At 38.0% G+C, this 27,545-nt stretch overlaps 1 protein-coding gene across 1 annotated transcript in view; it reads right to left on the bottom strand.

The window, feature by feature from the left end:
- Positions 1-27,545, bottom strand: part of CUBN (cubilin) — a 341,241-nt gene that overhangs the window by 287,741 nt on the left and 25,955 nt on the right. The window contains exons 11-17 of the mRNA XM_049881914.1: positions 24,432-24,550; positions 23,816-24,002; positions 22,650-22,762; positions 18,592-18,826; positions 16,273-16,454; positions 13,875-14,037; positions 12,482-12,672 (exon numbers count right to left, since the gene is read on the bottom strand). Of these exons, the coding sequence (XP_049737871.1) occupies positions 12,482-12,672; positions 13,875-14,037; positions 16,273-16,454; positions 18,592-18,826; positions 22,650-22,762; positions 23,816-24,002; positions 24,432-24,550 (1,190 nt within the window). The remainder of the gene's footprint in view (positions 1-12,481; positions 12,673-13,874; positions 14,038-16,272; positions 16,455-18,591; positions 18,827-22,649; positions 22,763-23,815; positions 24,003-24,431; positions 24,551-27,545) is intronic.

The following is a 27,545-nucleotide window of genomic DNA, read 5'->3' as shown; positions in this document are numbered from 1 at the left end:
AAACCAGAAAGCATAAAACAGAATAAGATATTTTCCTGCTCTCTAATCTTCCTTTATTTTTTCTTCTAATCCTCCAGAGTTCTATTTGCTTCTTCTAAGATTGTAGTCTCTCTTTTCTATTTTGCCCACTAGAAAACGACAAGAAGGAAGAAAAACAGCCGAACAGCATCAGAGTAAGCTAAAGTGGGGCATTCCCTTGGGCCCTAGCTAATGAAATTCAAGGACTTTCGCAAGGAGAAAGGCAGCTGCAATCCAAATGTTTTAAGAGGAACTTACAGGGCTCTAGGGCCTTAAACCTAGAAGGTAGAATTGATTTTGGCTGTGTTTCTCTCTCTCTCTGTTGAAATAAAACCTCATTAATTCTGAAGGCCTGTACTGTCCCTGGATTCCAGATATGACAATAGCTTAACCACCACCTTTTTGAAAGGGACATTAAAATAAAACTCATCAAATGGTCTAAAGTGCCCTCAAATACAGTTGCAGCACTCCCTGTATTCAATATTCCAGGACTTGTGCATTTTCATCTTAAAAAAAAAAAACTTCTAGGTGAAGGGAAAGACAACACATAATATAGGAGAGGTCAGCACAACTGGACTAAGCCAAAAGGAAAGAAGTTTTCTGAATAAACTGAATGCTTTGAAGGCCAGCATAGCAGGGGCAGGGGTTTGGGGACCATGGTTTCAGGGGACATCTAAGTCAATTGGCATAATAAAATCTATTAAGAAAACATACTACATCCCACTTAGGAGAGTGTCATCTGGGGTCTTAAATGCTAGCAAGCGGCCATCTAAGATGCATCAATTGGTCTCAACCTACCTGGATCAAAGGAGAATGAAGAATGCCAAAGACACAGGTAAATATGAGCCCAAGAGACAGAAAGGGCCACATTAGCCAGGGACTACATCAACTGAGAACAGAAGAACTAGATGTTGCCCGGCTACAACCGATGACTGCCCTGACAGGGAACACAATAGAGAACCCCTGAGGGAGCAGGAGAGCAGTGGGATGCAGACCCCAAATTCTCATAAAAAGACGAGACTTAATGGTCTGACCGAGACTGGAAGGACTCTGGAGATCATGGTCCCCAGACCTTCTGCTAGCCCAAGACAGGAACCATTCCCAAAGGCAACTCTTCAGACAGGGATTGGACTGGACAATGGGATAGAAAACGATGCTGGTGAAGAATGAACTTCTTGGATCAGGTAGACACATGAGACTATCTTGGCATCTCCTGTCTGGAGGTGAGATGAGAGGGCAGAGGGGGTCAGAAGCTGGCCGTATAGACACGAAAAGAGAGAGTGGAGGGAAGGAGTGTGCTGTCTCATTAGGGTGAGAGCAATTAGGAGTATACAGCAAGGTGTATATAAATGTTGTGTATGAGAGACCAACTTGTAAACTTTCACTTAAAGCACAATAAAAATTAAAAAAAAAAAAAAAACTTCCTTTCTGCTTGTGAACTTTAATAGACTGTATTTTTCTTCCTAATTATTCACTTCCCTCCTTGTAAGAGGATGAAACACTTACATTCATTGCCATGTGACTTGTAGTGTCTCCCTAGGAAGAATTAATACATCTTCTCACTGACTGTGGGTTTGGTCATAGGACTTGCTTTGTCCAAAAGAATGTGAACAGAAGTGATGTACCCATTTCCAAGTAGAAGCTTGAGGAACCATTGTGTGTATGATTTTACGATCTTTTACTTTCCCCTGTCACAAGACCAAGGCCCTAGGTTCTAGGATGCAGAAGACACAGAGAACAGAGCAGCAGAGCTGCAACTGACCCAAAACCAACATGTAACATTAGCAAAAAAAAAATAAATGTATGTTTCTGTATGCCACAAAAATTTGGAGGCTATTTGTTACAGCAGTATAACCTAGAGAAAGCTGACTAATCTACCTGGTCTGTAGTAAACAAAGTATTTTTCTTAGAAAGTCAAGCGAGGCCATGTCAAGATCACTTCCAAAGGGGTCCCAACAAATTCATTCTTTATAGTAGATTACATTTGCCAAGAAATGACAATAAAGAAGGGCTAATTAAAAATTCTAGTGTTCTGCAGGCCAGGCCCAGGTTTCTCATTGATTGCCTTACTCACCGAGCAGACACTGACTGTTTCAGGCTCAGACCCACAATATAACCTGTGACCCAGATTTTCAGGCTATGGAGTATTCCAAATGACTTCTGATTTTATTTTACATTCATCAGATTGAACAATTGCCTGGATAGAAGCAACTCATAGAAACCACATAGTTCTTGTAGAGGAACTATTTCCTGTAGAGAAAGCTAAAATTAACTGGGCTGAAAAATACAGTTCATCTGAAATTTTAAGTGTGAGATATAGGGCCTAGAAAGTAGTAAGCTTTCACATCCGGAATGGATCAGGTCCCAACGAAAGGCATGTCTTAATGAGTGTGCTCATGACTTTATGTTTGCTATGTATTCAGATTTGTTTTTATATAACAATTTCTAAAATTATTAACTCTTAAAGCAAACCAAATATGTTGGCACTTGGATTTAGTGTAACCAAAAGGTGAAAACAGAACTCTACCATATGGTTGTGTTTAACATGTGGTTTCCTGTGAAATGAGCTTCAGACTCATGTCTCCCTTAGCTAAATACAGACTTGATCCTGGAGACTAGCTTTGCGTTAATTTGTGTAAGCAGGAGGACATACAGCCCCACCTCAAATGAGAGGTGAGAGGAGACATACAAGGGACTAAAAAATTATTTACTTTGGTTATTATCCTTGGTTCTTCATAAGTATATTTGATGATTTCATAGTCAAAATTTTAAAGTGTTTAATGCCTCATGAAACATGCCCCTCTAACACCATTATCAGTAGGCTAAATGTATTCCTTATCCGATTTCTTTTCTAATCTGCTTTGCTGAAATCGGGGATACTTGTCTAGTTTTACCAAGAAATGTCTTCCTTCATGATTGATTTCACACTCCAATATTTCACCTTCTTCTTTCCTTTCTTCTTCTCCCTGGTGTCATGGTCATCATCGTCATCGTAGTCATGTTAACTTTTAGTGATCACTCATTGTGAGCTACTGCTATCATAAGGTTTTCACTAGCTAATACTTTTCAGAATTAGACTGCTGGGTCCTTCTTCCTAGTCTGTCTTAGTCTGGAAGCTCAGCTGAAACCTGTCCTCCATGGGTGACCCTACTGATATCTAAATACTGGTGGCATAACTTCCAGCATCACAGCAACACACAACCCCCCACAGTATGACAAACTGACAGACACGACTTCTTCATTGCAAATACCTTCTTTCACCAACAGAAACAGTGACTATACACATGGACCTCACCAGATGGAGCACACAGAAATCAAATAGACTACATCCGTGGGAAGAGACGATGGAAAAGCTCAATATCATCAGTCAGAATAAGGCCAGGGGCCGACTGTGGAACAGACCATCAATTGCTCATATGCAAGTTCAAGCTGAAACTGAAGAAAATCAGAGCAAGTCCACGAGAGCCAAAATATGACCTTGAGTGTATCCCACCTGAATTTAGAGACCATCACAAGAATAGATTTGAACACTAGTGACCAAAGGCCAGACGAGTCGTAGAGTGACATCAAGGAAATTATACATGAGGAAAGCAAGAGGTCATTGAAAAGACAGGAAACAAAAAAAAAAAGACCAAGATGGATGTCGGAGGAGACTCTGAAACTTTCTCTTGAACTTCGAGCAGCTAAAGCAAGAGGAAGAATTGACGAAGTAAAAGAACTGAACAGAAGATTTCAAAGGGCAGCTCGAGAAGACAAAGTACTATAATGGTATGTGCAAAGAGCTGGAAATGGAAAACCAAAAGGGAAGAACATGCTCGGTGTTTCTCAAGCTGAAAGAACTGGAGAAGAACTTCAAGCCTCGAGTTGCAATAGTGAAGGGTTCTGTGGGGAAAATAATAAATGACACAGGAAGCATCAAAAGAAGATGGAAAAAATACACAGAGTCATTATACCAAAAAGAATTAGTCAATATTCAACCATTTCAAGAAGTAGCATATGATCAGGAACCGATGGTACTGAAAGAAGAAAGTCCAAGCTGCTCTGAAAGCATTGGTGAAAAACAAGGCTCCAGGAATTGATGGAATATCAATTGAGATGTTTCAACAAACAGATGCAGCGCTGGAGGTGCTCACTTGTCCATGCCAAGAAATATGGAAGACAGCTTCCTGGCCAACTGACTGGAAGAGATCCATATTTATGCCTATTCCCAAGAAAGATGATCCAACCAAATGTGGAAATTATAGAGCAATATCATTAATATCACACCCAAGAGAAATTTTGCTGAAGGTCATTCAAAAACGTCTGCAGCAATATATCGACAGGGAACTGCCAGAAATTCAGGCTGGTTTCCGAAGAGGACGTGGAACCAGGGTTATCATTGCTGATGTCAGATGGATCCTGGCTGAAAGCAGAGAATACCAGAAGGATGTTTACCTGTGTTTTATAGACTATGCAAAGGCATTGCGAAGAATGGGAATTCCAGAACACTTAATTGTGCTCATGAGGAAACTTTACATAGATCAAGAGGCAGTTGTTCGGACAGAACAAGGGGATACTGCATGGTTCAAAGTCAGGAAAGGTGTGTGCCAGGGTTGTATTCTTTCACCACATCTATTCAGTCTGTATGCTGAGCAAATAATACAGGAAGCTAGACTATATGAAGAAGAACGGGGCACCAGGATTGGAGGAAGACTCATTAACAACCTGCGTTATGCAGACGACACAACCTTGCTTGCTGAAAGTGAAGAGAACTTGAAGCACTTACTAATGAAGATCAAAGACCACAGCCTTCAGTATGGATTGCACCTCAACATGAAGAAAACAAAAATCCTCACAACCAGACCAATGAGCAACATAGTGATAAACGAAGAAAAGATTGAAGTTGTCAAGGATTTCATTTTACTTGGATCCACAATCACAGGCCATGGAAGCAGCAGTCAAGAAATCAAAAGATACATTGCATTGGGTAAATCTGTTGCAAAGGACCTCTTTAAGGTGTTGAAAAGCAAAGATGTCACCTTGGAGACTAAGGTGCACCTGACCCAAGCCATGGTATTTTCAATCACATCATATGCATGTGAAAGCTGGACAATGAATAAGGAAGACCAAAGAAGAATTGATGCCTTTGAATTGTGGTGTTGGTGAAGAATGTTGAGTATACCATGGACTGCCAGAAGAACAAATAAATCTGTCTTGGAAGAAGTATAACCAGAATGCTCCTTAGAGGTAAGGATGGCGAGACTGCGTCTTACATACTTTGGGCATGTTGTCAGGAGGGATCTGTCTCTGGAGAAGGACATCATGCTTGGCAAAGTACAGGGTCAGCGGAAAAAGAGGAAGGCCCTCAAAGAGGTGGATTGACAGAGTGGCTGCAACAATGGGCTCAAGCATAACAACGATTGTAAGGATGGCGCAGGACCGGGCAGTGTTTTGTTCTGCTGTGCATAGAGTCGCTATGAGTAGGAGCCAACTTGAAGGCACCTAACAACAACGACAACACTGTGAGCCAAGCACTGTGCTAAGATTATAGCTTTCAATTATTTTCATTTGCATTTAGAACACAATCCAATCTCTAGCCCGGGCCTACAAGGTCCCACAGAATCTAGCTCTTGCCTACATATCTCTAATTTCTTTTTTCCTCTCCTACTAGGGAAAAAATAGGCCACAGTGGCCTATTTTCAATTCTTTGAGTACGTCAAGTTTTTTCTCAATTCAGGCTCTAGGACCCTGTTGTTCCTTGACTGAGAATCCTCTTTCTCTTGGCTCTTTGCATTGATAACTTCTTTTCAGCTTCAGGCGACATATGTGACATATTCAGGGAGGTTACCGCCAACCATTCAATCTAGAGTCAGTAGCTTATTATTTTCTCTCATAGTACTGTTCCTTTTGTTCACAATACTTATCCCAATTTGAAATTATGCAGTTGTGTATTTATTTGTTTAAGATTTATTTTTATACCTACCCCCGGGACTGTGCCTTGCACTTAAGCTGTTTGATAAATATCTGTAGAATGAATAAACAAATGAATAATCTCTCAATCCTTTTGAGGAGAGTAATATTATTATCACTATTTACAGATCAGGAAACTGAGATTTACAGATGTTATGTATTTTGCTTTTATTATCACAGATAATGTCCTTTATCATGCTTCCATCCCAGTATTGTTTTCATGTATATCATAGAAGTACTGGCCATACTGTGTTTTTGGTCTAGTAGTTTCTACTGTTCTTCATTAATGCTTTTTCCATATCGTTTTATTCTTGCTAATTCCTCTCGATCACACTTGCTCCACTGGGTTTGCAAAGGAAGCATGCAATTCCTTTACTTACAGCAAGGATTGGCTCTATATAAGCTCTCACAACTCCAAAACTAGAAGGTTTTATCATCTCAGACTTTTTCCTGGTTTCCATTACTCTAACATGTAGAATTACTTCACCTGAGTAATGACATATTTTATTACTTCATTAGAAAGGACCAGGATGGCCAAATAATTAACTGCGTTGATAACAACAGAGCTAAGAAACCAACCAAGCATTTCTATCTCGGCCAAAATCCAGTATGCTAAAGAATACAAACTATTGAGCATCTCCCCATTTCTCCTTCTTTCTGCCATCACTACAAAAAGCCATTTCTTTGAACTTAAATTAATTTTTAAATGTACTTAACTGAAAAACAATACTATTCTGCCCATTCCAATGTGTTTGCTTTGCAGCAGCTACACTCTAGCTTCAGTTGTCAGAGGCCCTACTCTTTCTCTGCCATTTGGGTTTATACCCTTACACCTAATTCTGTGAATCACAGCCACGAGACTCTAAGGGCAAGTCCTCTTGAGGGGAGCACCCATGCTCAGGCAGACCAACATATAGCTCTCCCTCCACCAATCATAAAGCTGTAGTTGAATAGCTTCAATGCCTAAAAAATAACAAAAGGAAGACCTTTGTGAATTTGGATTAATCTAAAGACATGCCAGGCATGTGGGAGTGCTGCGTAGGATAGCTGGAGTGGTGGGAGTTGGGCAAGAGAGGGAAGGAGGAGGTGGAAAAGCAGAAGAAAAGAGCTCAGAGGAAGAAAAAGCTTCAGTGCTCCTGCTTTGTTGCACTCAACCACCTTCAAAATTTTGGGTTCTTTTTTTTAAAACTTTAAATTGAGGATTTTACCTGGGAGTAAGTAGACTTTGGTCACAACTAACCGGTTTTGATACATAGTACTTTCTGTTTGTTATTTTCTACTTAGTCTTTTATTTCATTTTTTACTTCTTTTTTAGTCCTATATTTAGGAGAGAGCTTCTACAGTTCCAAGCAATTGGGTGTTTTTAAAAAATTTATATCATAATTTTTAGTTCCACGATGGTATAAAGAGATACATATATAATTTTTGCTTTGTAGATTTACTGGGATTGTCATAGATGCCTAAAATATAATTGATTTCTGATTCAATGATACATGTAAAAAATAAACACATTCTCTAGATTTCAGGAACTAAATTCAATGTAACTGAGTTCATTCTATCTTATTTATTATAGTTTTCAACTTTTCTCTGCCACTTATTTTTGTTTACTTTCCACTTCCAAGAAACAACATCTTCCCCTAGAAGCCATCCTGTTTTCAATGAAGGCTGTTCTCCCTCCCCTTCCTCCCAGTCTCAGGGGATGGGAGGGAAGACGATTTGGGGTTTGCCAAGAAGATTCATTGAGGTGAACAATTCTATTAATTTCCCTCCATACCCGAACCCAAGGCCTGGCCTTAATGTCGTATCAGCTTCTGAAATTATTATTCTGCCTATTACTTGCATCCTCTGGGATTAAAAATTAAACTTTCATTACTATCTTATGTGTCCTTCACTCGGAGTTCTCATGGCTTAAATCACTTATAAAATATTAATGAGAGGAGCTGCTTTCTATTCTGGAAAGACGTTTCTGTCACATTCATTGAATGCCTCTATACAGTTGAAAAGCTCTCTTAAACAAGAACAGATGAACTAACAGTTGATCTATTCTTGCTATACTCATTCTTCTGTTACCACTCCCACTGCATTACCCATGAGCAATGTGTGCTTTTAGAAGTGGAAATTTTAAAGTCAAGAGAGAAAGATAAGTCAAAAAAATAATACATAAATGTATGCTTCTTGCAAATATTCAGAGCAGAAATAATTGGGTCCTGAAAGGGTTTAAAAGAAAAAAGATATGCTACGTTGAATTTGGGCAACGCCACATTTGTTATCTTTTGTGGTTAAATTTTATTCTCAAATGAATTCTTAAGAGTTCTCTTACTTACCGAGCAAAAGGTAAGTCTTTCAAAACAACACTATGCATGAAAGAGATACACAAGGAAAGGTATCTTAATCCTCATTTAGAAGATATGTTCACATGGCAACAAAGCATCTAGAACCACATAATGAGAAAATCTAAGATTCTTAACAGTACTTCTATTCACACTCAATAGAAACCTTCTACAGTCATTCTCCCGCATCTCTCCAGAGTTACTTCTTTGCTCTTTATTCTTTCTAAAACTTTAGGTGGTCTGGTTTCAAGTTAATTGATGACATCATCTCCCCTCCAAACTACCAATGTATCTGAAATACCATCAATCATTTTCTTTTTATTCCTTTGCTTAAACATTTCACTTTTTAGGTATCACTTTTAAAAATGAAACCATCACTTTGGGGAGCAAGATGTTGAGTCATAAGATTGTCATTTGACTCTGGTGCCTGAATCACTTTCTTCTACTATCACTATTAAGAGAAGTCAAAGTACTCAAAAACAAAACATAAGAAGTTTTGTTCACAAATTTTCCCACTGAGAGAGATTTCATAACAATTGCTTTAATCTAACTCAGCGAGTCTACCTAGATTCCCGTGTAGGTAAATTTAAATCCTACTCCAACAAGAACTAGAATCTGACCTTTGTGTGCCTCAATTTCTTCATTTGTAAAATTAAGCCTCTAGCTTAGATGACCTCTGAAGCCCTTGCTGATGCTGAAATTCGACAAATCAATTGGATGTATTCCTTTAGATGATTAAGGATATAATAGAAAACCTTGCTCAAATCACTGTATGTTATCTGTTCTTCTGAATAACAGAGTTCTTTTATTTTTTCTGTCAACAACTCTTGAGTGAAATGTTCTCAAGGCCTTGTGTCTATGTCTGCACATCAAAATGTAGAGACCTCAATGGCCAATCATGAAAGAGTCTCAGCTGCTGTCTCTGAACTGATAAATTCAAGGCAGGCACTGAAAATCTGGCCCAGGAAAACTCTGTAGTTGTATGGTGTTTTTAATTCTTCAAGTTTCTCGTACTATTTATTTCCTTGGTTTTATCTTTGCAAAAGTTAGGGGACTAGGTAGGGCACCTTATGGGAATAGGGACTGAAGAACCCAGAAAACACTGCCCAAAGTTGCACAGCTATCTGGTAACTGAATTAAAATAAGAATTTAGATGAATTCACTCCAATCCCATTCTGACTCCAAAACATTCTGCCACTCTGTTTTATAAAGTGAAATCTTTCAATGCCAGTTCTATGATTTTTCTTTTTCTTTTTCCTGATAACTTTTCAGAACAATTCAGAGAAATTCATACAGCTCATTATCAATGAAAATTCAGTTTGAGTGTACTGCAAAGCCAAAGAGATCATTCCAGTTGCTTTGATGGCTCTCAGAGCTACCACAGAAAAAGGATCTTAGACAAAGATATTCAGATTTCCTGGTTACGGCTCATAGTGACCCTATAGGAGAGAGTAGAACTGCCCCGTAGGGTTTCCAAGGACCACCTGGTGGATTTGAACTGTCGACCTTTTGGTTAACAGCCGTAGCTCTTAACCACTATGCCACCAGGGTTTCCAGAACCATGCCCAAGTCACTTATTTTCTCTGGGCCTGTTTCCTAATATTAAAATGGGAATAAAAATGGTTGTTGTGAGGATTCAGTGAATTACCATACTCCATAGGCAAAAAAAAAAAAAAAAATTTTTTTATAGGCAGTAACCAAGCAGGAATTGTTAACCATTCAATTTATTAAACTAGTTTAAAGTGTTTAGAGCAGCACCTGGTACATAGTAAGTACTCTCTGGCTGTGAGTTTTTTTTTTTTTTTTGGCTTTAAAAAAGAGAAGTTTATTCTCTCACAGTCCAGTAGGCTAGAAGCCCAAATTCAGGGCACCGGTTCATGCTGAGTGAAATTAGTCAGTTGCAAAAGGGCAAATATTGTATGAGACCACTACTATAAGAATTCAAGAAAAAGTTTAAACACAGAAGAAAATATTCTTTGATGGTTACTAGGGTGGGGAGGGAGGGAGAGAGGTATTCTCTAATTAGATAGTAGACAAGAACTATTTTGGGTAAAGGGAAAGACAGCACACAATACGGGGGAGGTCAACACAACTGGACTAAACCAAAAACTAAGAAGTTCCCTGAATACAACCAAACGCTTCGAAGGCCAGAGTACCAGAGACGGGGGTCTGGGGACCATGGTTTCAGTGGACTTCTAGGTCAATTGGCATAATAAAATGTATTAAGAAAACGTTCTGTATCCCACTTTGGTCAGTGGCGTCTGGGGTCTTAAATGTTAGCAAGTGGCCATCTAAGATGCATCAATTGGTCTCAGCCCACCTGGAGGAAAGCCAAACAAAGAATACCAAAGACACAAGGTAAATATGAACCCAAGAGACAAAAGGGCCACATAAACCAGTGACTCCCTCAGCCTGAGATCACAAGAACTAGATGGTACCCAGCTACCACCGACTGCCCTGACAGAGAACATAACAGAGAATCCCTGATGGAGCAAAAGAACATTGGGATGCAGACCTGAAATTCTCATAAAAGACCAGACTTGATGATTTGACTGAGACTGGAGAGACCCCAGAGGTCATGGCCCCCAGACCCTCTGTTAGCCCAAGACTGAAACCATTCCCGAAGCCGACTCTTCAGACAGGGATTGGACTGGACTATAAGACAGAAATTGATGCTGGTGAGTTGTGAGCTTTTTTTACTGTTCACAAAGTAAAACATTAGTTGTCGGAAATTTAATTTTTATTTACACAAAAATTCCAAAATTGTTCCAGAGTGTAAAACTTCTATGCACTTTATGAGAGATTTTAGAAAAACATAAATTGAATAAATATACACATTCACCTTACCATCTGAGATAAAAATTCTTGGATTAAAAATATATATATTGTCAAATGCACTTCTTAGTTAAATCCAGATATTATGCTAAAATTCTATTTCCTCTCTAAGTGTGAAGAAAAGAAGAGGGCAGAAGGTTACCTCCGTTTTTCCTAGAAAAATGAATTCGGCTAATTTACGTGAGTGAACAAAATTGTAAATGCCTCCCTGAGTTTATATAAAATGATTGTGCCCAACAAAAAAAATGTCTTGTCTCTCCTGCTAAACACTTTAATTTGTGGCTTGACCAATAATTAAGCAAAAGAAATATCAAGTCAGACAAACAAAATCTGCCTGTTTTTGTTTCAGATACTTGATCTCAACCATTCCAAATCCATAAACCCGTTGCCGTGGAGTGGGCTCCAACTTAAAGCAGCCCTGTAGGACAGAATAGAACTGCGGCGTAGAGCTTCCAAGGCTGTAAATCTTTATGGAAGCAGACTGCCACTGTCTTTCTCCCGCAGAGCAGCTGGTGGGTTTGAACTGCTGACCTTTCAGTTAGCAGCTGAGCACTTAACCACTGTGCCACCAAGGCTCCTTATTTCAGCCATTACATATACTTAAATCAAAGTTAAAGAGAGCAAACCAGACTAATGAAGAAAAAAACCTAAACTCGAACACAGGAATTAATGCTTTAACATTCGTTGCCACCCACCAGGGGGGCCAGCTAGATAAATCCCTGAACTTCCCTGGGTCCCCTCACACGCAGAATTGTCCTGGATGCCACCCACCAGCGGGGCCAGCTAGATAAATCCCTGAACTTCCCTGGGTCCCCTCACATGCAGAATTGTCCTGGATGCCACCCGCCAGCGGGGCCAGCTAGATAAATCCCTGAACTTCCCTGGGTGCCCTCACACGCAGAATTGTCCTGATAACCTCTGGGATCTTTGGTCCTATTAGTCTTATGCGTTTACTTGCACTTTAGCTTTTAGGGCTGGGTTTAATTTAGTTAATTTAAGGCCTGTAATTTGGCATTTCTGTTCTCAGCTTTCATTTCTGTCCTTTGCCTATTCCCTTACGAATCTCTTTTTTACCATCAGTAGGTGACTATTTTAGGCAGATCCTTTCATATTCTAGAACAGTTGTTCTAAACTCTAGCCTACGTCAGAATTACCTGGAGAGCCTGTTAAAATAGTTGCTGAGCCCACCCAGAGGTCTGAGATAAGGGAGAGAATTTGCATTTTTATCAAGATCCCAGGTGATCTGGATGCTACCGGTCCAGCAACCATCTGAGGAAAGCTGCTCCACTGGATGTAAAAATGTTAGTAAGCATCATCTAAGGGTTGGGTAACTGAGTAGGAAGAGTTACCTCAATGTAACTCGGAGAACAGCCGCTCTGGCCTCCCAGCTCCACGTGGGTGAAGTTGATTTGTATTTGTTCTCCCTGAGGTTGTTCTACTACATAGATACATTGCCTGCTGTGAGTCAAAGGTCCAGACAAATCAGGAAAGAGGAGCTCACCCTCTGGGTCTTCGTACATTCCTCCACAAGGCAGATCCGCTAAGGAGAACAGGGAAGAGAAAGAAAAGGTCATGCAGATGGCCATTCCTCTGGCTCCCAGCATTGGATCCAATTATTTAAAAATTTACACACACACTCATATACCCTGCATGCCTCTAATCATAACATATTCAGTTTGACATGTGTTTGTAAGATGTACATGTGACGTCTAGAGAAATATATGTAGAGATATATGCTCTAACTTCCAATCTATTTTTCTCTTCCATAAATTGCTATTTAAATGCTTTTATGCTCTGCTTCATTCCAAAGGATTGGAGGCAGTTTATAAAACATATGTAACAAAATAAAATAAAACTATATAAATAAGATTAAAGGAAAAATAAACACAGAATAGCAAGCTGTGGTCAGGGGAAAATCGATATGCACAGAAAACAAAGGTTACACAAATTACAAAAGGTTGGCTGTAAAGTCAGCCTGAAGTAAATGGAGAAAGAGGACCAGTGAAAAGATGTTCATTGTTACTGTTTCTGGTACTGAGACAGAAGAGATATTTTTCCCGTGAGTTCTCACCAAGTGCACAAGGATGAATGTCATAAACAAAACCCTCTACAGCCCTAAAATCAAAAGCACGGTGGGTTTCGTTTGTTTCTTAGAAAGTGGAAATTGAAGGCATACTAGCTGATAGGGTTTCACTGGAAGGGAAACTACGGGGGCTGGGACAATGTGACCCTGGAACACAGGCCCTGTGCAGCTGGGCTTGATGCAGGCATAACACATAAAGTATCTCAAACAGACTGCCTTTCTGCCATGAACAACATCTCTCTCAACAAAACATAAAGAATAGCTAGGGAACTGACATTGTGAGCAATTTAATTTTAGCTGCCTTTTTTTACCCACCTAATGGTGGGTGAATGACTATCTCTACCATGATGTGGGCCCCATGATTTAAGGATTGGGGATAATATAGCATTAATAACACAGGGAAGATAAAGAAAAAAACCTGTTTTACCACAGTCAAAAGAAGATGGACATTATTTAACATCTATTTCATTAATTCTGTGATGTATCTATGAGGGATATATGATTTATAAAGACACGTTATTAATCTGACAAAATAAGCCATCTCTGACATCATATTAAAATATAACACAGTTACAAGTATACCATTAGCCTTCAAATTCATATCGAACTCCCAATTAGCAGGTTACTACTTACAAGGTTTTTTTTTTTTTTTTACTTACAAGGTGTTGTTAAATAGGTGATGTGGAACCCCCGATCATTAACCTGGGTGTCAGAATGGAAATGAATTCTGGCAAAAGGACCTGTAGTCTGGAGTGGTGGGACAGAAAGAGTGGTGCAGAATTTCCCAAGAACGGGGTCAGTAGGCATTGGACCATCTCGAATCTAAAACAAAAGAATGTATCATTAAGCTCAAAGTGGCCAGATTTCAACAAACCAGGTCTTTGTTAACCGTGGAACAACACATTCTTTAAAAGTGAGTTGCTATCATATATTTATCTAACACCTCTGTTGGTATAAGGTTGGGGTCTAGTAAAGGATAGTCTCCTTCTCCCATCATCCTTTATGCTTTATCTTCTTTCTGAATTTCAGTTCTAAGGCTGGATATATACTTCGAATTTTTCTGGTGTTGTTTCTAATCTCACTTCGTGTTTTCTTTCCTAGTTTTCCCCACAGTTGCTTGTTTTGAAATTATGAACTCCTTAGTAATCTAAAAGAAGCCAAACAAATATATGCAAAGGAAACAAAATATGGAATGGCAGTAACATCAACCAATTCACAGCTTGATCTAGGTATTCAAGAGGGTAAGAAGTGGAAAAAGAAGTAAAGTCAGATTTCTACTGCCATCCGGTCGATTCCAACTCGCAGGGGCCCTAGTGGACAAAGTAGAACTTCATTTCCAAGGCTGTAATTTTTATGGACACAGACTTGCCACATCTTTCTCCTGCAGAGCAGCTGGTAGGTTAGAACCACTGACCTGTCAGTTAGCAGCCAAGTGCTTAACCACTGCACCACCAGAGCTCCTTGAAGTCAAACTAGATGCAACATAAAGTCACTTAATGAATTTAAAAAGTGCAACTTTGATAGTAATTAAGGATTACAATACTGGTGATATGATCCTAGAAATCCTTTTTAATTGTTGGCTTTTCATCTATTATATAATCATGTTAACCTTTCTACAATTCTGTTGTAATTGCAAATTCTGTACCATTTAGAACACCAAGGAGTCAATGAACGAAACAATACCCCAAGCTAATTTTTTCTATGTAAATTAATTTTTCTACTGATAGCAAAGTTATAGAGCATTATTTAATCTTACACTTAACTCGTTCCTTGAAATATTGTACCTTGAAAATTGAGAGATAAATTTCAATGTTTCTTTGTATTTTCTTGTCAGAGTGATTGATGGTTTTTATTACACATGTATGCCAGAATTAATATGTAGGAATGAATGACTACCTCTAATTTTTATTTCATGGACTTTGTGGAAAATTCATTTCAAGAAAATTCACTTTAATGTCAACACTGAAAAGATTATTTTGCTGAATTTTTAGGAAAAGGTAGATGTTCCAGTCATTCCCAAAGATTTCAAATCTACTGTTAAAACTGCTAAATTACTACTGACTTTAACTTGTGGAGACCCGTTTGACCACCTCATCCTTCCATCCTTTATGAATAATTCCACAGCACTCCATTCTTCTGTAGTGGACTTTGAAAAGCGTATTATGTTTTTAGCACTCCTTGAAAGGGATGCTGAGAGTGATGTGATGGCAGGAAAGAATACAGGAACAATGTAAGAACTCAATCTTCTTAATGATATTTTCAGGCTACAAATTGGAAAGCAACACTTCTGATGCACCTATATAAGAAGGAGACCTGGTGACACAGTGATTAAAGTGTTCAGTTGCTAACCAAAAGGTCAGCTGTTCAAACCCAATATAGGAGCTCCCTGGGAGAAACATGTGGTAGTCTGCTTCCTTAAAGATTTACAGCCTCGGAAACTGTATGGGGCAGTTCCACTGTCCTATGGGGTCACCATGAGTCAGAATCAATTCGACAGCAGTGAGATTGGTTTTTGTTATATAAGCAGATGGCATTTAAATACAACAGCCTTTTGTCCTCCAAGTTTTAATCATTTACTAATAATAGGCAGGAGGGATACAGGCTAATTTCTTTCTTCCTGATAAGAATTATCAATACGTTTCGGAGGACTTACCATTTACCAACCCATTTCAACACATTCGCTATTATTTTCATTATGGAACGCCATGGTCAACTTGTGAAACACAGTGTCAGGGTACCACAAACAACTGAAGATTTGAGCCCGCAATAGAGAAAATGACCATTACTTTGTGTTTATTTCATTAATTCGGCAATTCCAGAAAGTAACCAGGGAAGTTAAGAAAGTCTGCTTCCAGATACAAAAGGAATCCAGCAGAAGACGTAATTAAGAATAGGGACTCAGCAAGATTTAGACAATGGCTGGACAGATAGTTAACTAGTGCTAAAAAAATTAAATATAGATTAGCTAACTCTTGCTAAGAAATTGTCATCATTCATTGGCATCACCAAACCATAGTCCTCTGATTATTACATGTCTATCAAAATGCAATTCCTTACTTCAAGATAATCTTTGTTGCAATTATCATGGTGCTCCAGGCTCAAGGTCCCAAAAGTAAATGTTATCAGGACGCCAGGACTGCTTATAACTCTCCAGACACAATCTCTTCCAGAAGGATAGTTTCCAGGATATCCCGGAGACGTAATTGAACCATAAGCACCAGTCAGCATACCTCCACACTCTAAAATAGAAAGAAAAAATGACTTTACATTTTTATTCAAGATAAAATTCATGTAGAATTATAACCCTTGCTGTCGGAAGCTGTGTTTCATTTAAATAACTACAAGTTTTGAACGCCCTCATTAAGCAAAACTTTCAATTTTCTAGTTTTATAAAGTCATAAACCTAGAAATATCAATAGATACATAACAAATCACCCATGCATAGAGCTCTGCAGTTAAAAAACACTGTATGGTAATGTGATTTAAAATAATTTACTGAACTATCTGAGGGATAAATACCAACTGCTGCCCAGCAGAGCCTGACTCATGGTTGCGGAGTAGAACTGTGATCCCGAGAGTTTTCACGGCCATGAAGAAGGAAGCAGATCACCAGGCCTTTTGTCTGTGGCACCTCTGGGTGGATCCAAACCATCAATCTTTGGGTTAGTAACCAAGCACTTAACCGTTTGTGCCACTCTGAGAGATGCATTGTGGGATTGCATATTTACTTTTTTCGCTTTGAGAGAGATTAGTTTCTGTATGTTAACTCAAAAAATTCTGGAACTTCTGTCAGCATCTATGTTTTTTCAATGAACCAGATAATTTTATACATTAAAATAGTGAAAAAAAATAGTGAAGCACTACGTAAATCTTCTTCGGGAAAGTTCTTTTTAGTACTTTCATATAGTTAAAATATGTTTAAAACGAAGTGACTGAGGTCTCTAGTGAATTTCTTGAAACAAAAAAATACTTACTGAAATGGGTAAAAGAAGAAACACATCTGAATAGAAATTAAATTTATAATTTAAAGTCTTTTCATGAAGAAAATTCCAGGTTCAATCAATGTTATGGTAAATTCTTTCAAATACTTACAGAAGATATATTACCAAAATTACCCAAATTATCCAGAGGATATAAGAAGAAGGAATACATTCCAACTCATTTTAAAAGATCAACGTTATCTACAACTGACAGAGAAATCATAAGAAAAGAAAATTACTAATATCTCACAATCTTCAATATAAAAATTCTAAAATATATATTCAATAGAGGAAATGAATAACATGCCATGAGACAGTGGAAAATATTTGAAGAATGCAAAATTAGGGTAACATTCAAGGTCAGTCAATGTAATTCACCATATTTACAGAAGAAAGGAGAAAAACTATATGATCACTCCAATAGAGCCAGAAGTATTTAATATGTTTTAACATCCCACTTAAAATAAAAACCCTTGGCAAGCTAGGAATAAATGGTGTGATGGTTTAAAAAATGTTCACAAATCCTTTGACACTTTTCCTGTCCAGAGGTTTGTCCCCTTCAGTTCAATTCAATACAATGCAATAAAATTCCAGCAGATTTTTTGTGGAAAATTGACAAGTTGATTCTAAAATTTATATGGAAATCCTAAGGATCTAGCATATGTAAAAAGAAAAGGTTACAGGACTTATACTACTAGATTTCAAGACTTCCTGTAAGTAAAGCTTCAATAGTTAAGCCGATGTAACACAAGGATAGATTAAACAGACAAAAAGAAAAGATGAGAAATACCAGAAATATATCCACAGATCTATTGATGATGAGTTGGGGTTCTTTAGACTATTCTCTCTACTTTTATCTATGTTTAATTTTCTCAGTTAAATGTTAGAAAAAAAGAAACAAATAATAGAGCACCAAAAACAAAATAACAACAGAAAAACTACAAATTATCAGGTAGTCATCAACATAAGGAATATCCTGGGTAGTACAAACAGTTAAGCCCTTGATTACTAGTTGAAAAGTTGGCTGTTTAAACCCACCCAGAGGCGCCTCGAAAGACAGGCCTGGTTTTCGGGTCACAGCCTTGGCAACCCTACTCCGCACACGTAGGGTTGCCATGAGTCAGAAGCAACTCGAAAGCAACTAACCATAACAAAGTGAAGGAGTGGACAACGTCCTCAACAATATCCCTGCGTTAAATGCAGTTCAGCAATGTCATAAGGGACCCACTAAGTCTTATGTTTTTGAGTCACTTCCGTTTCATCCTAATTTTATTATCTCTGGACAAAAAATGAAATTCCAATGCATTTTAGGTTTGTTTTATTTAAAAATATGTATCATTGAATCCCAAAATACCTAATATGGGTCAAGAAAATTTAATATTTCGCTTTGCTTTACCTGGTTGCTGTGTTTCCCATCTTACTGTGAAGCCTCTCTCATTTCTTAAATGCTCAGAATAGAAATGAAAATAGAGAGCATTGTCACTGCTGAAGAGCTCGTGAGGAGGGCTGGAGCCACAGAATCTCCCAAGCTGGTACCCTGCAGACGATTCTCCATCATAAATCTGTAGAAACTCATGTGGACAATTGTCCACTGATTCTAATCGGAAAAAAGTGAAAGTGATGCGCAAGACCTAAAAAGATAAAGGCCACAATGTATTATTTTTCATTTGCATATTCATTCTAAAGTATGTCTTCCATTATTTAGGAAATATTCATATTGAGTCACTTTCAACAGATATATCTACAATGTTCTAGTTATCCACAAATACATATGGGAATTCTACATAATAAATGACTTCAAAATTGCCAGGTCCAAACTTAGCTGATATCAAAATATATCAACAATCTTAATATTAATGAAATAGATTTTCCTAAATTTCATTAAACCGTCAAGTCCATCAAACAAAGGCACTTCAAATGTGTAGCTGACAATGTTTCCAAATCCAGTGAATGAATTGGACATTTGAAAAATTTATCTTGAATTAAGTTAATCAAGCTAATATTATCATTTGCAATAATTTATACCTTTATCACTGGAATCGCTGTAGCAAATATCATACACACAGATGCTCATCACCAATCCTCAGCTATACTGATTTCATAGGGGTCTATTAACCTCTCAGCAAAATTCTGATGCCCAGCCCAGACTGATAACTTGGGATGTAGGCTTTGTCTGTGGCATGTGTAAAGTCTGAAAATTTTCAGTGGGTGGATATCATTGCCATTGAGTTGATCCCAACTTTATGGCGACCCATGTGTGTCATAATAGAACTGTGCTCCATAAAGTTTTCAATGGCTGATTTTTCAGAAGTCAACACCAGGCCTTTTTTCTCAGGGGCCTCTGGATGGACTTAAACCTCCAAACTTTCATTTAGCAGCCAAATGTGTTAACTGTTTGTACAAAATGAGTAATACCAAAGGTTGAGAATAGGAAAAAGGTAAACACTTTGCTTTTTTGTTTGTTTGCTTTTCTCATGCAAAAATTTTTACACATATTGTTTTGTGACAGTTGCAATCCCCATAATGTGACAGCATATTCCCCATTTCCGCACCAGGTTCCCTGTGTCCATTCAATCAGTTCCTATCCCTTCCTGCCTTTTCATCCTGCCTCCAGACAGGAGCTGCCCTTTGATCTCCTGCATCTGATTGAACTAAGAAGCACACTCCTCACGTGCATTGTTTTTTGTTTTATAGTTCTGTCTAATCTTTGTCTGAAGAGTGGGCTCTGGAAATAGTTTCAGTTCTGGGTTAACAAAGATTCTGGGGGCCTAGTTTTGGGGTTCCTCCACTCTGTATGACCTTTAAGTCTGGTCTTTTTAGGTGAATTTGCGTTCTGCTCCACACTTTCTCCCGTTCCATCTGGGACTGTCTGTTGTGTTCCCTGTCAGGGTGGTCGTTGTGGTAGCCGGGCACCTTCTAGCTCTTCTGGTCTCTGGTTGGTAGAATCTCTGGTTGGTAGAATCTCTGGTTTATGTGGTCCTTTAGTCTCTTGGGTTAATATTTTCCATATGTCATTGGTGTTCTTCATTCTCCTTTGCTCCAAGTGGGATGAGACCAATTGAGGCATCTTAAATGGCCGCTCACAAGCTTTTAAGACCCCAGACACCACTCACCAAAGTGGGATGCAGAACATTTTCTAAATAAACTTTTTTATGCCAACTGGCCTAGATGTCCCTGAAACTATAGTCCCCAGGCCCGAGCTCCAGCTACTCTGTCCCTCAAAGGGTTTGAATGTCTCTAGGAAACTTACTAGCTTTTGCTTTGGTCCAGTTGCGCTGACTTTCTCTGTATTGTGTTTTCCTTCCCTTCACCAAAGTTGATCCTTGTCTACTATCTAGTTAGTGAGTTCCCCTTTGTCTCCCTCACCACCCTCATAACCATCAAAGAATACTTTCTTCTGTGTTTAAACTTTTTCTTGGGTTCTTATAATAATGGTCTCATACAATAGTTGTCTTTTTGCAACTAATTCCACTCAGCATAATGCCCTCCAGATTCATCTATGTTGTGAGTTGTTTTGTGGATTCATCTTTGTTATTTATTGTTGCATAGTATTCCATTGTGTGTATGTACCACAGTTTGTTTATCCAGTCGTCTGTTGATGGGCATGTAGGTTGTTTCCATCTTTTGCTATTGTGAACAATGCTGCAATGAACATGGGTGTGCATATGTCTATTCATATGATGGCTCTTACTTCTCTAGGATATATTCCTAGGGTGGGATTGCTGGATCGTATGGTACTTCTAACTTTTTAAGGAAGCACCAAATCATTTTCCAAAGTGCTTGTACCATTTTACATTCTCACCAGCAGTGCATAATTGTTCCAGTCTCTCCACAACCTCACTAACATTTATTATTTTGTGTTTTTTGGATTAGTGCTAGCCAAAAAGGCATATACTTTGAAAAGTACTGAGCGTATAAGTAGGAGTTAATAAACACAAAAATGTGTCTCAGAGTTAAAATTTAGTAACATAATTAATATAATTGAAAGATAATATACTAACAACTTCATTTAAAATAAACAACCCATAAAAGGTTGTTGAATTAAATTTTGTTATAACCTAAAATCACAGCAGTATTTTTGAAATTCTATGCTGGGGTATTTTTAAATTTGTTACCCAACGCTGCTTCATTTTCACCTTTGAAACAATTCCAACATGTGCCCATGAATTAGACTTTCCAGATTTGTATATATTTTCCCCTACATTATGTATATTATGGTGGGAAGAAGAAGACATAAAATTATAATAATCAAGAAAAATGGTATACATTTTCTTAAAAACTGGTAAAAATTTTAAAATTTTTTAACATAAGAATTTCTTCTCCAGAGAAAAATGTTTCCTAATGTCAGTAAATAGAATTCACAGAAATTAAGTGGAATTTTACATAACATAGCCATCGAGAAATTTATTTTGGAATTTGTTCTATTGTGGGGTCACCATGCCCCAAAGCACCCTCCCTTCTCAAGGGAAAAACATTGTTTTCTGACCCTTTTACAATGACCTCTGTAATATTAATTAGCTGGAAAAAGTTAATAGAATTTCAGGATAAAACCTTATCTATTCAGATATGGTACTTTATTCTACTGAGTCCAAGACTTTTTTGAGAAATATTTAGAAAAGTCTGAGTAATTACTGTTGGGGAAGAAAACACTAAAAACTGTAAGCTCAAATGTTATTTTGAAGATTGTTCATGTAGCAGCTAAGAGCCCAGGCTTTGGAGTAGAATGGCCTGGGTTTAAGTCACTGCATACTACTCACAAAACCACATGAAGCTGGACAAATTTCTCATCTTCTCTAGGCTCAGTTTCCTCTTTGCAAAACTAGGATAATAACTCCTATCCTTCAGGTTTACCAGAGTTAAAACTATAGTAATATAATGTATATGAAGTAGTACTTAGCATATTAGCTGGCACAGAAAAGACATTCAGCAAGTATACTACCTTAATATATTAGTCACCAGTATAATCGACATAATTCTGAGTGATCATTTTTATACACTACCGACTCAGTAACAACATAATTTTACAAATTAACTACTGGCTTGCAGCCTGTTACCCAGTTTAGATGACCAGCTTGTCCACACAAGTAAAGCATGAACTTTGGAACTGGAAAAACTTGACTATGAAATCCAAGTATTCCAATTGCAAGCTGTGTTTTAAAAAATTACTGTCTTCTCTAAGTTTCCATTATCTCATCTATAAAATAAGGATGCTGTAACTTATTTCAAAGAGTTAGTACAAGGTCAGAGAAATGTGTATGAAATGTCTAACCCAAAGCCTGCTACTTGGTAAGTACTCAATATGTGATAGTTGAAATATTGTATGTACTGCATATAACCCGTTTCCTCGACTCGACGGCACTGGGTTCTGGGTTACTGTATATAATATATTTACACATATGACATATTCATATATATAAATGAAATGTACAATTGGACAGGAGAGACTACATTTACCTTTCCTTCTTCAGTTCGGATAACCCAGAAGCAATTAACATCATGAACATAACCAATATCAGGACTATTGTAGCTGAAGGTTCCATTAATTCCTGACAGTGACCCTCCACAAACTGCAGAGGAAAAAAAGATGAACCGCGCTTTTCAGAGACTCCTAGAAGGAAGAAGCTAGACAACTCTAACCCTGCTGCTGAAATATTTGGAAAAGCCTGAGTAGTTAATGTTGGGGATAAAATCATCACCATTCCTTCTTCTCTCTCCCCTTTTTCTGTCAACATTCCCTCCTCCATGACTTCCCCTGACTCTGTCTGTTTTCCCTGGCTCTCATTCTCTCCACTTCTATCTACTTAACTTTCCCCCACACAATTCAGTTCTGATCTTTATTTCTTGTATCTTCCCTGCTGTTTTGCATTAGTCTTGCCTTCTCAACTGGAAGATAAGCAGATGAGAGGTGGAGACAATATTTTACACTTTCATATTTCCCCACAGGGTCTACCATAGTCCTAAACACATAGTGAAAGAACAGTAAATGTGTGTTGATTCAGAATCAGGGGAAAAGTGGGGGGTGGAGTAGTCAGAGAAGGCTTTATGAAGACAGATGAAAGTGATGTACTCCTGTGGGATAGATACATTTGAGTGGGAAGGAAGAAAGGAATTTGGAGAGGGGAGACATGTCTCAAATAAATGAACACAGTAGAAATACGCTCGGGTGGCACATGGGGTCAGATGTCTGGCTTGAGGGGGGATGTTTTTAGGGAACTAGTAAAAAATAAGGTTAGGTGGATAGGTAAGGTTTGGTTATAGACGATATTGAAAATTAGCCCAATCTTCATTTAACAGGCAACGGGGAGCCACTGTATATTCTAGAGCAGGAGAGGAACACGATTAAGTACAGTATTCTAGGGAAATTAAAGGGCTGCTATATAAACCTTCCCTTAGAAAATTATAAAGGGGAATACGTTAGCATATTTTATTTTCAGAAAAAAAAATAATGAAAATGACAAATACTAATTCTTTTGAGGAAAAGGTTCTTCTGGCTTCAATTGAAATACGTAAATGGGAGCAACTGGACAAGAAAATAGATTTAGGAGAAGAATCTGCAGAACTCATTAAAGGATAATACTCTAAAACTGTGAACATCTGTGGTCTATAAAAGGCTGACCTACCTTGCTGGGGAATCTGACAGCGAGATCCCGTCCAGGCACTGGTGCATTCACAACTGAAAGCATTTACCCCATCAACACAAGTTCCCCCATTCAAACAGGGGTTGCTCAAACACTCATTTATGTTTTCTGTGCAGTTGATACCAGCCCAGCCTGAATCACACTTACAAAGATAACCAGAGACTGTTTCCTATGGAAAGAAAAAGCATTATGTCATACACAAATGGATAGACAATAAACTTGAATCAACTAAAATAATAAAGACAAGAGGTGCTATGCGATATTTTTAAGCAGGTGTTGAACCATAATAGGTATGTCTTCCGGTACGCTAGCATAGGGCGAATACGTTTAAATGGTATTTTCTAAGACGTCAGGCTTCCTTGAATCAAACTGTAGGTTGTGTTTACTACTTTGTAAATTACTGAGAGAAAAAAAATATTTGCTCTAATTTTTACTGTGAACTAAAATTACTACCTACCTTTTATCTGACAGTGATCAAGAGTTCCTTATCTTACTCATAACCTTATATTCATGAATAATATAAGAAAATATATTTCCTGGAATGGAAACTAAAATTATTCTTAAGTACTCTATTCTTTAGGAAGAACAAAGGACTCACAACACACTGTCCATTTAAACAGGGGTGACTGGGGCAAATATTACTGAGTTGTGCACATCCATTTGGCCCGTAACCATGTCCAGTATATCCCGGGAGACAAGTACAGAGAGGCAAGGAACCTGTTCAGAAATAAAAATGGAAGTGTCAGTATAAACTTCCTCAGTCCAGATGAAGTAACTAAACTCAGGTTCTGCTGTCAAGACAAGAAAAATCTCCAAAATCTGCATACTCCTGGGAGCAGACAAGATAAGGTATGATGAGAACATGTTAGAATCTTTATTTTTCCTTTTTTTATCTTAAAAGTACAAAAGATATTAGATGTTTCCAATGTTTCATGTATCAGTCGACACTGGTGCTGTCAGTCCATATGTCAGATGATCTTGTGAATAAAGGTGAGGTATCCCAAGGGAAGAGAGGAGATCCTCACCACAGAGGGGTTGAGAGCAGCAAAAGAGAGTATTCTTCTGCTAATGATGATATTGTTGCAAGCACATTACATACATTGACTGATTTAATCCTCTACCAAAAGAAACCATTGTCTTTGAGTCGATTCCAACTCATAGTAACCCTGTAGGACAAAGTAGAACTGCCTACTTTGGGTTTCCAAGGCTGTAGATGTTTACGGACACAAACTGCCACAACTTTCTCTCATGGAGTGACTGTAGGGTTGGAAACACTGACCTTTAGGTTAGCAGCCAAGCACTTTACCACTGCACCACCAGGGCTCCTTTGAACCCGCTCAAGAGCCCTATAAACAGGTATTATTGTAATCCTCCTTTTACAGATGAGGAAAATGAAGCACAGAGAGATTACAAGTCTTGACCAAGGACACACAACTAGAATATAATGGAGGCAGCGGAGCCAGCAGCACCCTCATGCATAAAGTGCCTACAACATATTGCAAAAATTATAGTTCACATGGGCAGTTTTCATGTTCCCAGTTAAATGGATATGCAGATTGCATACTGTCTAATTTTAATCAGGCTAACCATCATGAAATGAATCAGAGGCATCAACAACACTTCTCCCATACCTTTGTGGCTGTCCATCACCACATTACAAGGCAAAAACAATGATAGCCTAATCAGATAGGAAAAGAATTTGGTCAAACAAATTGAAAGTTTGACTCTATTTGACACATGGGTTAATAGCTTGGCTGCTAACAAAAGGGTCGGCAGTTCGAATCCACCAGCTGCTTTTTGGAAATCCTATGGTGCAGTTCTGGTCAGTCCTATAGGGTCTCTATGAGTTGGAATTGACTCAGTGGCAATGGGTATTAACTATGAACCCCAGTGTAAGTGTATAATTTATACAAGGTAAAAATGGTATCTCTACAGTTTTTTTTTTAATAAAAAATACTAGTCCTTGTATTTTACAAAATCTCACTAAATTTACCCAATCTGTTAGAGTGCTTAATAGCAAAAGTCATGTATCACTGAACAAATGTATAATATTCCTACTACTGTAAGATTATTAAAATAATACATGGAAATCAATATGAAAACTAATTTAAGTGCATTCTTCTGTCAGCAAAAATGTTGAAGATGAGTAGGAAGCCTTGCTGAAGATTTAAGAAACAAGTAGAAAAAATCATGTAATATGACAGGTATGCAGTATAATCAGATGATAATACAGGTCTTTTTCACAACTTCAGCTTATATTATTTGCTAGAGTATAGAGTGAAGTGATAATAATAAATAAAGCAGAGAGATTAATAAGAACAAAATACACAGGTATTGTCATGGATTGAATTATGTCCCCCCAAAAAATGTGTGTATCAAATTTCACTGGGCCATGATTCCCGGTATTGTTTGATTTTCCTATATGTTGTAACATGATTCCCGGTATTGTGTGATTTTCCTATATGTTGTAAATCCTGTTGTAACATTTATGATGTTAATAAGGAGGATGGGTGGTGGTTGTGTTAGTGCGGCAGGACTCAATCTATAAGATTGGATTGTGTCTTGAGGCAGCCTCTTGATATATAAAAGAGAGAAGCAAGCAGTGAGGGGGGGACCTCATGCCACTCAGCACCAGGAGCAGAGCGCATCCTTTGGACCTAGGGTCCCGGCGCTGAGAAGCTCCTCGACCAGTGGAAAATTGAGGACGAGGACCTTCCTCCAGAGCTGATAGAGAGAGAAAGCCTTACCCAGGAGCTGACACCCTGAATTTGGACTTTAAACCTATTTTACTGTGAGGAAATAAATTTCTCTTTGTTAAAGCCATCCACTTGTGGCATTTCTGTTACACCAGCACTAGATGACTAAGACACGTATCTTTTTTTTTTTTTTTTCTAATAAATGATTTCCTAGAAATTGTTCTTTATAATTAATGGCTTCTTTAAAGAAATGTTTATGAGAAAAAATAGGGTAAATAACCTTCCAATGCTGCTACAGTTTTGCCTGGAATTTTTTAAAGGCTCCTGGGGTAAGCTTACAGGTTGGAACAAAGAGGATCAACCCAGAAGTACATAAAGTGCTACTTCTTAAGGTGACTGTCTTCTCTATAAAAAAGGTGTTATTCTTATAACGGTATCTGTGCAAATACATTACATATCTGGTCTCAGGTAATCCTTTCAAGAGCCCTATGAAATAGGTGCTCTTATCATCCTCATTTTACAGATGAAGAAACTAAAACATGGAGAGGCTAAATATCTTGACCAACGACACACAGCTAAAAGAGGAAGGAGCCAAGAGAGAAACCCAAGCACTCTGTCTCCAGTATCCACTGCTGTTGATCACTTCATGATTAGTTAAATAGTCGCAAGTATGCACACACTCACAGATTTATACACATACACACACGTATTCACATATATGACAAGTCAGTAAAAAATAAAGGTGGCATTTTGAAAAAGCAAGAGGTATAATACATTACTCCGTAGGTTGAATTGGGTCCACCCCTTTAGGAAAGAAATCAAGCTAAATCTCTACTTGATGCTGTAGATAAAAATTGATCCTAAAAAGATCAAAGATTTCAATGTTTAAAAAAAAAACCTATAAAAGTATAGAAGAAAATGCATTCAACTCTTTTTTTAAAAGTATTCAGTAGGAAAGGCCTTGTAAATATGATACTCAAGGGAAAAACCATAAGAGAAAAAATTGATCTTTTTGA

The sequence above is a fragment of the Elephas maximus genome, chromosome 4 (assembly GCF_024166365.1).
Source record: "Elephas maximus indicus isolate mEleMax1 chromosome 4, mEleMax1 primary haplotype, whole genome shotgun sequence".
NCBI lineage: Eukaryota > Metazoa > Chordata > Mammalia > Proboscidea > Elephantidae > Elephas > Elephas maximus.
Note: the sequence above shows the minus strand (reverse complement) of the source record. Positions and strands in the feature narration are given on the sequence as shown.